The sequence below is a fragment of the Dermacentor silvarum genome, chromosome 7 (assembly GCF_013339745.2).
Source record: "Dermacentor silvarum isolate Dsil-2018 chromosome 7, BIME_Dsil_1.4, whole genome shotgun sequence".
Lineage (NCBI taxonomy): Eukaryota > Metazoa > Arthropoda > Arachnida > Ixodida > Ixodidae > Dermacentor > Dermacentor silvarum.
Window position 1 is genome coordinate 134,357,502 of NC_051160.1, and position 10,707 is coordinate 134,368,208.

General features: G+C 46.9%; 1 protein-coding gene across 1 annotated transcript; it reads left to right on the top strand.

Moving 5' to 3' along the window:
• The first annotated feature begins 311 nt into the window (after positions 1-311).
• On the top strand, positions 312-10,707 carry LOC125947222 (protein real-time-like). Its single transcript, XM_049671628.1, has 5 exons — positions 312-422; positions 3,069-3,112; positions 3,184-3,246; positions 5,619-5,712; positions 10,550-10,707. Exons 2-5 carry the CDS (start codon positions 3,101-3,103, stop codon positions 10,705-10,707), a joined length of 327 nt encoding a protein of 108 aa, XP_049527585.1. The 5' UTR covers positions 312-422; positions 3,069-3,100.

Sequence of the window (10,707 nt, forward strand, 5' to 3'; positions counted from 1 at the left end):
ACTCAGCGCCACAAGTTGGCCGCACCAACCCAGGTACCGTAAGGCTGCTCACGTTTGTGCCACTATACACGAACATTCCGTGAGCGGTAATTATACTTGCAAGCTAATACTCTTTATTATTCTGGCCATGTTATCGAATGCGTATGCTCACACGCGTCAGAAAAATGTAGCATGTGGAAGTTTCCCTTTTGCACTCGACATGCCAGGTCGTTTCCTACTTTAAGTATTGCAGTTTTATGGAATAGTTGTGCGAATTAACTATAGGCGACATGCCACCAGCACAGTCAGACAGGACTTAAGAAGCACACACACACTGCAGAGACTACAAACGCTGGTCTACAACTTTCCGCAGTTTCGCGCGGCGGTGGCGGATGTCCGGCGCCCGGACGACACCGACGCCTACTTGCTGCGATGGTTACGAGGTGAGTAATACCGTGCTGTGAATCCGTAATTTGCCCTGCCAAACATAACTGAGCAAGAAAGACAAAAGCAAAGAGTAAATTTATTTTATTTCGTACAGAATATTTTACGACCAAAACTAGAGATATGCTTTGATTTGAAAGATTTTTGTTCTTTATAGGCTGAGAGACATTTTTTTTGTAAACAGAATTTGTCCTAATAGGGTAAACTCAAAGATGCTCCATTGTGAACGAAGTATGTTTTCCGTTTGTTGTCCTGGATTACCATTTGTGGGCAGCTTCACTACCGACGTAAGTGTAGACAGATACATCTCATATACGAAGGCTGGTCAGTCTAACTTCTAAAATATATGCAGCTGATGGCCGGGCCAGCCATGGCACTCAGAGCATGGCTATATAGTATACTATTAGAGTTATTGCTTGAATGTGTAGCGTAGTGTCAGGTGTCACGCCACCGATTGTTTTGTCTCTTCTCGTATGTTCTATGCAACCTTATTATCGCTGCTTGTATCATCTGCTACAACGGCATCGTTGCATTTGAATTTTTCATGCTGCATGAATACTGCAGTAATGAAGGGTGGAAGTGTTACCGTCATAAGGGTAAAATTTTTTTTTGCTTAAGATGACAGGAGAAAGCCCTTAATAGAAAATGTATGCCAAGCTTTAGACAATGTGTGAAACAGAAACAGAACACCGCAGGAAAGCTATCGCACTAAAACTGCGATACTTTCCTCAATATTTTTTTCAGGGCATGCCTAAATGAAACGCGTGCAAAGTGAAGGCGGGCCTTCACTTTGAACGTGGCTTATCCTTCGTAGTGAGAATCCTGAAGTGCAGTTAGGTTGAAATCTGCCGCAGAAACAACCTCATCAAGAATCTTGCACAAGGCCGGTATTTTGTAGCGATGCCTTATGACTTATTCTATGCTAGTCTTGTAATCCACCGCTCACGGCCGGCTGATCCCTTTGATAACGCGAGTGGACCGTCGCTCTGACCACTGACAAAGCGCGATAAGCGCGAAAAGTCATTAGCAGTCGGAAAGGCATCGCTACAAAATACCGGCCCAAGTCACCCTATTCATTCTGTTACCTGCAATCAGAAAAGCTACAACCCCCGATCGCACACAGCTGCGCTTTTGCCCGTTGCTTTAAAGGGCTCCTAGGAGGAAGGAGGAGGAAGACAGAAGGCCGGGAGGTTAACCAGAATAGCGTCCGGTTTAAAAGAGTTGCATGTTGGGCTACTTGATATTTTGACACAAGAACCATCTTGAAATGGCGCGCAACCGGACGGCACAACCGAGAGGAAGACGAACCCTGCGTTAGTCTTCCTCTCTGTTGTGCCGTCCCGTTGCGAGCCATTTCAAGATGGTTCTTATGTCAAAACGGCCGGTTGGCTACCCTACACCGGGAAAATGGAAAAGAGGAACACAAAGATGACAGGCAGAGAGAAGAGGAAAAGAAAGTGCTCATAAATACATGCTTTCGTCAGAGATTTATTAGACTGGAAGACAGATGTATCTACACAGTATACAGTAGTTGTCGGTTGTGCTTGTTCGTGTTGTTTATAAACTGTTGACGAATGGGTAGCTATCGGCTATCTCAGACCCAGCTATCCCATTACGTAGTCAAAAATTGAAGCCAACATTTTCCATATAGAAAACGCACGCACGTTCAATAGATACAGCGTTTCACGGTAAAAATAGTCGCCGCGTCCGACTCTTCTTAATACGCAGCGTTGCCTAATAATTTATCGTGCGACGTGAAATATTTTTTCGGTGGTTTCGGCACAACTTAGGCCTCGATGTCACTTGAATCTGAGCTTGAGCACTCAATATAAGAGAGATAAAAGAAAGAACTAAAAAAAGCTGGTAGGCGATTCGACCAATTCAGCCTCCAGTGGAAGTCGATGAAAGACAGTCTTCCTGAGCGAGTTGCGGGTGAGATAGGGGAGGGCTCATTGCGCACCGAACTTTATCCCGTCACTCCTCGCGTGAATGGGTTAGGAGCAGCGTCGGACTCAAATGTATCTGCTGCATATCTTCAGGATTGGCCCAGATTTGGAGCCATGCGGACGTGGTAATTAATTTTAAATATTTTCGTGATTTGACATGTCCGATCTACGATCTGATTACGAGGAACGCCTTTGAGGGGGGGGGGGGCATAATTGTAACAGTAACGGGCTTCTAGAGGTCCTCTGTTAGAAGCCAGCCGTTGGACAATTTTCTGCTTTATCCGCCGCGGTGGCTCAGTCAGCTAAGGCGTTGCGCTGCTGAGCACGAGGTCGCGGGATCAAATCCCGGCCGCGGCGGCCGCATTTCAATGGAGGCGAAATGCAAAAACGCCCGTGTGCTTGCGTTGTAGTGCACGTTAAAGAACCCCAGGTGGTGAAAATTAATCCGGAGCCCTCCACTACGGTGTGCCTCATAATCAGAACTGGTTTTCGCTCGTAAAACCCTGGCCCTGGCCCTGGCCTCAACCTCTGATGTTAGCACTAGCACATAGGCAAAAGCATTTGTTGGGGTCTTAAAGATGCTTTCGTTGGGAGGAGGAAATTCACTGTTAACCGCGCAGACCGGTGTTGCACAGCTCTAGCACCCCGTTTCTGCGTACTTGTGTGCCATACCTTATGTGACGTATTGCGTATGCGCAGCACGTGAGTTCGACACCGTCCGGGCTGAGCATATGTTTCGTCAGGTGAGTCACGCGAGTGCGCCCTTGCGGACACGCAGTCCCTGTCTCATGTGGATCTTTTTCTTTTCAAACAGCACCTGCGATGGCGCCAGCAGTTTGACGTGGACAGCTTGCTCACTGAGTATCAGGTGCCCAAGGTGAGTTCGTAAAGGCCTGTGTTTCACCTTACACTTCATCTTCACTTTGTACCACAATACGCCATTGCAATTTGCTCTATGCCGTAATGAATAAGCGCCATCTGCACTAACGAGTGCCCTTTAACTTTATCGATCCAGCTTGACGGCTTTTTGTTCCTATAGAACAGAGGCTTCACGGTTCCCATACGTTTCAAGGACTGGTGCAAGCACCTCATGTGGCATTGCATAATGAGGGTTAGCGTACCAATAGGCTGCATGGTGGTCAATGGGACGGCGCCCACTGACCTTCAGAAAACACTTGGAAAGGCACTGCTACTCGGTGAGGCTATAGTGAAGCTTGGACTGTTGTCCGAAGCTCGCTGGTGAGAAGGATAACAGGTGTTACTTATGGTGACCGAAACAATTAAAAACCGCCTTCGAGAGCAATTTCTAAAAGAAAGTTGACTGTTTCTGTCATCAGTATGGACAACAGTCACTGATTTCACAAGCTTCTGTGATTAGACTACAAAAAAGCAAAGACAAATGTGCATTCAGGCAGGGCGTTCCTGTGTAGTGAATTTCTCTACACTACTTTACGGAAGGAATGAAGCTTTCACTTCGACGCTGTTAATGTTTTAGTGTCTTTTCGGTGCCGAGTCGCTGGCGTGTAAGCACCGAGGAAATAAATAAATAAATAAACAAACAAACAAATAAATAAATAAATAAATAAATAAATAAATAATAATAAGTAGATTAGGGGGAGCATGTCAAAGGAAATTCAAAGAGACTAACCAGACCGGGGGGGGGGGGGGGGGGGGGGGGGGTGGCACGTCGCGGGGAGGCCTTGAATGGGGCTTATGTGATCAAAAGAAAGAAAGGAGAGTGAACACTCAGCGTGCGTGCATCCGGGGGGCACGTGCGGCCTTCAAACTGTCACAGAGGTCTGCTGATTACGAAAACTGCAGCAGTGAACGTGTCGCTTTCTGAGCTTTTGAAGCGTGCGGCCCACAGTTCATGCGCTCTTGTCACGTACTGAGTGTCCTACGTAACTTGAGTCATACTTTTAAAATATGCAAATGCCACGTAGCTGGACAGAACCAAGGTAATGTTGTTTGCCGTCGCTTGAAGATATTATTTCTTGCATTCCACCTAAGTACATAATTAGCCTTACTTAATTAATCAACTTCTCAAATATTATAATTAGATGAAAAGTGTCAATGAGAAAATTGGAGGGAATGTTCAACGTTCTGTTATATTTTGTACCAGCGGTGGCGGTAAAGCTATGTTGTTGCTGCAGGTGGTTTTAGCCTGGCCGTCACTGCCGGCAATCGGATGCGGGTCATGGCCGGCCATTGGCTATCCAGCGCTGGCCGTAGAGCTTGTTGTGCTTGGCCTAGCGGAAAGGTGCGGAGGACGAACGGTCGTATATTATGGGCATTCCTTGAACATCTGAGGTGGACGAAGCTCGCACGCAGTCTTATCCCGCACATTCAAGTCTGTCTCGCAGTTGTTGCAGTTCATATCGTTAGTCCGTCTTTCCTCTGCTCTTCCACATTTTAAGTAAACAGTATTAATAAAGCGATTCCAGGCCTCTCCGAAGAACGTTGCTGGAGCTGCGGGTGGTGGCTGATGCCTGCTTGCTGTTCATTAGGAAGGCTTTTCTTGGTGGCTGGCCTGTGGTGGCCCCTGGTGGCGGTGCTCAGACGGCTCGCTCTAAAAGGTGTATACTTCCGCGGCCGGAAATCAGGGGCCGAATCCTCGTAAGTTTTCTATTGGAAGTTTGCCACTGGCAGGCCGTCTTCGCTAATGATATCTCCAACATCCCAATTGGCTGTCATCTGCTCTTACGGACAATTCTAGCGGAAGTGCTTTTTTGAAGATAAGGCCTTCTTTGGCGACTTCATATTGATTTAGAGTTCGTGAAATCTGCATATGTGGCTACCACTTTATGGCCACTTGCGTCAAATTAAGGCGATTTCAGGCCTTCTAGCGCACACAGGACAACGAAAAAAACCGTACAAATTAAGCTTGGAACGAGAAAGTTGAAGCAAGCTAGCGTACAGATAAGTACGAAACAGTAATAATGCCCAATAAGCGCAAGAAGTGTCCAAGTTAAAACCAAACGCGCTCATTCAAACAGCGCGCGGCTAAAAAAACACAACCGGAAATGTGTTTTTACTTAACGAAAAATGTGGGCTGATGAAAGTGTTCTAAACAACAAACTTTGTGGTAGACTAATGCGCCCAAGAAGTTTCCTGTCTTTCTTCGATGTCAACTTCTGTTGACTCGTCTTCTTCAGAATAGGGTCCCAGGAGCACAACACCATGATACCACTTGCTTCTCTCATACCGATATAATATAGTAGAAAGATATTGACAGATGGTTCCTTGCAGGTGATGCGCGAACACTTTCCGGGAGGCATCCTCGACTGCAATCCGAAGGGACATCCAGTCTGGATAATAAATGTGGGCAGTGTAGACATTAAGGGTGAGTGAAGGCACATTTCCTTGCGGATGATTGAATGTTGGATGACTAATTACTCAATGCCCTGGCCGCAGTCAAATACTTCTTTCTCCGTGACCGCGGCAACAGCCGCATTCCCACCAACCTTGCTATACGCACTTAAAAAAATGTTGTAAGACATTTGTAACTGCAAGAAAAGAGTTCTTAACAGCAGTTCCCACCTCTCACAGACAGTTACGAACTTGTAACTAACAATTTACTAACGCTGGAGCCTTACTGGTGCAGTTGAGGCAAGTCATAATGTAATGGCTGCTACCTCACCTTGCCCTTGATGTATTGTGCTGCCTGTAGGTATAGTGCAACATTTAAATGAACAGTAGTTTTTTTTATTAATTTGGTTTAACATTTATGTCCTACGTCAAGGCGCAAATATAGGCGGTCATTAGGTCATACAAATTTATATGTATAGAAGCCCGCAAATACACGCAAAATTGCCGTGCGACTGGCCGCTCGAGGCAGTTTGCGTGTATTCGCGGGCTTCTTTCAAGCTCGGAAAAACACTTCAATTTAGCACGTATGGAGCAATAGAAAGCTGTATCGGGAGTTTCTCATGTTGCTTTATAATTTACTCATTGACACTTCATCTAAATATAATACTTCAGAAGTTGAATAATTAATACTAGTTATGTAATTATGCGGAATGCAAAAATAATGTGGGTTTTTCCAAGCGACGGTAAACAACATTAGCTTGGTTCTGTCCAGCTACGTGGCAGTGTATTGCCACATGTCACCTGTGAGCGTTCGGCGCTAGAAAGGTACCGGCTTGGCATAGAAGAAGAAAAGAACACGTTTGAACTATTGCTCGGGAAGACTCTGGTTTTGCGAGCTGTTCGTGTACTTCACCCGTGACATACTGGTGGAGGCAGTCATTGCAGGCGGCGGCTCTTTCTAGCTGTGAGGGCCATCTCCAAAGTACCTGGAGTAGCGTCGAAAACTGGGCCAGAATGCTTGTACCCAGCACCTCCGCCCGTAGGTCGCAGGTGAAGTATATAAAGACCATGGCAAGCGCGCGTGCCTTTCTAGCGCGGAAGGCTCGGCAACAAAAATATCACAATGTAAAGCACCATATGCGAAAAACTTTCAACATGGTGCCTTATATATATATATATATATATATATATATATATATATATATATATATAGGAAAATCAGAAGCACAACTTCGCGGTTATCTTAGGTTTATTATGTACCCAACAGTTTCGGTCGGTGGACCGACCTTTTTCAAGGGATATATATATATATATATATATATATATATATATATATATATATATATATATGTATCTATGACGAAACGCACAAGGATGGTGCGGTGTAATGGTGGTGAAAGAGGAAGATGAAGATTAAAGGAAGTGTTCGGGCTACCATGTTTGTCTCCGTCCACCCGGCTCGTGGCCTATCCCCCACAGTGGGTTGTGCCATTGATTGAGACATCATCATCACGTCCGCAACCTCCTGCTCGCGTCACACAAGCCGACAGGGAGAAGACCAGGCAGCCACATCATCAGCCGCACATCAACATGGAAGTCTTCCACGCCACAGTGTGAAACGCAAGCGCACAGCTACCTTACCAACACCAACCAGCATCCTGACCGCATCACCGCAAGCCTTGGACATATCCAAGTACACCGGATCAGTGGACGATGGGCCCGTGGAAGACTGGTTCCGCCTCTTCGAGCTCCACGCATCCGCGGTATCATGGTCGCAACGGGATATGGTCACCAACTTCAACGAATGCGTCACCGGTGAGGCCTTCCGCTTTTACCTTGCGCACATCTTCGAAAACGACGAATCGTGGACGAAAATTAAAGCAGAGGTGATCATCCGATTTCACGTATACATTGCAGATCCCTCTTTTAACCAACAACTAGAGGCATTTCAACTTTGTCGCTGCTGTCACCAGCAGCTTCCACTTAGTAATCATCATCAGTGCTAAACAAGGTCTCGTATGAGGAGATCATCGATGAGTTTCTCATGTCATGATCCTCGCGAGAAGACGACGCACAAACAAACACCTAGCATGATGATAACTACCACAGCGCAATCTTCGTCTACGCTCTCGACACGCCGCAGGAATCATGTCCCTGAACCATCTGACGCGTTCAGACCGTTGTCTTGTACGCATGGCCCACCACCAGGTTTCGCGTCACGAGACACTTCCAGGGCTGCAAAACAACGCCGCATCTCAAGTGATACTATTACTAATTGTGATGAATCTAAGCCGGCTTGCTATGCGACAATAGGTGAAAACGAAACGACCGCCAACATGTGCTCTTTTCACATGGTAGACAATGCCCTTTCATCAGCAGCGGATGAACAGCTCACACTAAAGTTCAAGCAGCTTCGAATATTATAAACACTTTTGCGCTTGCAAGAGCTCAACAAACCACTGACATTGCAGAAGCATCGGGGGCACCAGATGCCACACATTGCCAACAAACAGAAATATCTGCTCAGCACGAAGTCACATGGATGGCATCCTTAGAAGTGGCTTCTCAAGAAACTCAGACGTGGACTTCACCACGAGACAGCCCACAGCAGAAAGCGTTGTCCCAGCAACTCCAAGAACAAGTTCGGTTAACGCAAGGACGATTCCGACACAGACGACGACGATGTCGAAAAAGAGTGCCATTGAAAAAGCAGGCACAATACAAAAAAAAAAAAAAGACAGCTAAGCACTAGTCATCTGAGCCGAAGAACAACTCGGCCAATATGTCGTTTTTCTAGGAATGAACATCGTCGAGGACGTCTTCAACACCAACAGTCAAGACACACCTAATACGACAAATGCGGAAATAGCGCAAGCAACGGCCAAAAGGACAGGTGCGATCTTCTGGCGCACTAAAGTAACAGAAACACCGCCTCAAATACTTCGCGCAACGAGCTCTTATTTCAGAAAACGCACACAACCCATCACCAGAAACGAGCCGACTTCATGCAAACGATCATGGGACTAGAAGTATCCGGCGCTGCATCCTTGCGCTAACATCCACTTTTGATATCCCACCAACAGAATGAAAACGTCGTTGTTTGCCCGGCATGTCCGTACATTTAGGACGCATTACAATGGTTCCTACCACACTCCAGCTGAGTTTGCAGTGATGTGGAGCCCTCTTGAGATCAGGGCCATAGAAAATCTGCCACTGCCGAACGTACTACCTGCTCCTAGACCAATCAGCGGGGCCACGCGATCAAGTTTCTGTCGGTTCGGGGTCGCGCTCCCAGGCTTCCGAACGCTATGACTGAAACATGACAATGTATTCCATGCGTTCGATTTCGACCAAACGAACGTAAATCACTCTGCGAGAGCGCAATAGAGTGCTCGAAAGCGGCCACTCGATGTTGCCATTTCTTGCCGGCGGAGAACAAACTTGCGCACGTGTGTGCGTGCAGTAATGGCAAGCTGCGCATGAGATAGGATGTTTTATATTTCTTTCCGCACGAAGCAGGCAAACAATGATTCCAACTGATTTAATGGGAAGCGGACAAACACGCCAATCTCTGAGCTAAATTTTATTTAAGAAAACGAGGGAGGTGTTTGCACGAAATCATGTTCTAAAGGCATTCGATCGAATGCGCAGGTCACTAATGGATTGTATGGATGGTCCCTGTAATCCTTCGAATCCGAGCGAAGAAATTGCGGAGGTCCTCTGGATCCAAGTATAGGAGATATCTTGCGCCCACCGAACACCCGGGTGCTTTTCCGAGCAGTCAGACGGAAGGAAGCGAAAGCCGAGGAAAACTTCGGTAACGCGGCCAACGCCGTCACCCACTTTAATCGTCGTCGCCGAGAACAGACCGAGCGTCCTCCTTCATCAGCGCAGCCACCGGAAAGGGAAACAAGACCGGGAAACGTGACACGGCAAACGTGACCGGAAAGCGACCAAATTTATCGGCTGCACCGACGGCAAAACTTGGAGCGCCTCTCGGCGCTCCCATCCGAACCATCTGAAACGACCATCCGAAGATGCCATTAGTGACAAGGCATTTTGAACGTGGACCATTTTTGCGAGTTACACTTCATGCGCAATCGCCATTTTGGTTTGTCTTAGCAATAGCTTATTTTCACCGCACGCACACGCACAGACACGCACGCACAAACACGCACACACACAAAGAGACACACGCGCCCACACGCACACACACACACAAATGTCATATAACCTTTAGTGGTGCCTCCTGTATACGTCGAGTTCGTGCCGTTAAAGCCCCTTCACACTAGGCCGACACGGCACCAATTTTGGTCTGCCAACTGTTGGCAACAGCAGTTATATGACGGAAAACGCGATGACCAACGCTTTACAGGAAGGAAAACGCTGTCGCCAACAGTCGGCAGTCCTAAATCGGTGCAGTGTCGGCCGAGTGTGAATGAGCCTTTACCGTGGGGACCACACTGAACGGTCTCCCAGCAGTCGGGGTACGCCATATTTATTAAGTTTTCACTCGCGCTCCTGATTCGCACTGCTTGTGGATTTGGGTACACCAAAGTTGATTCTGATTGAATGTAAATGGTTTTCTCCAGTTGTGTAAGTATTGTACATTGTCAAACTTGTACTCCTGCAACCAATGCTTGCCGAAGCAAAAAGAATGACCGCCGAACATAACGAGGCACTGATTGCCTAAAAGTAGCTAAAAGTTAAGCACAAATTTAATTTAATAATACGAGCAATAAAAACTGGCATTGTCACTGGCCATCGTCAGGTTTGCATTCCTGTTACACAGGCCCCTAGGCTATCAATATCCATCATGGCGACTTTGGTTGGCGTCCTGTATTTATGGCATTTATCAATTGTGCATGCAGGTTTCCTGCAGGTGCTAGCCCCGGCCGAGATTTGCCGGCACTGCGTGTACCTGCTCGAATTGCAGGAGAAGATCAAGAGGGACGCTTCGCGCAAGGTGACTAAAGCCAACTGCTATTCTCGCTTCATCTGCATGTTTCACGCGATACACACTCCATAG

Excerpts from the sequence above, each read along its gene's own strand:
- LOC125947222 (XM_049671628.1), top strand. Across the intron at positions 3,247-5,618 it reads CTGAGTATCAGGTGCCCAAG|GTGATGCGCGAACACTTTCC; the intron begins GTGAGTTCGTAA and ends GGTTCCTTGCAG. Across the intron at positions 5,713-10,549 it reads GGGCAGTGTAGACATTAAGG|GTTTCCTGCAGGTGCTAGCC; the intron begins GTGAGTGAAGGC and ends TTGTGCATGCAG.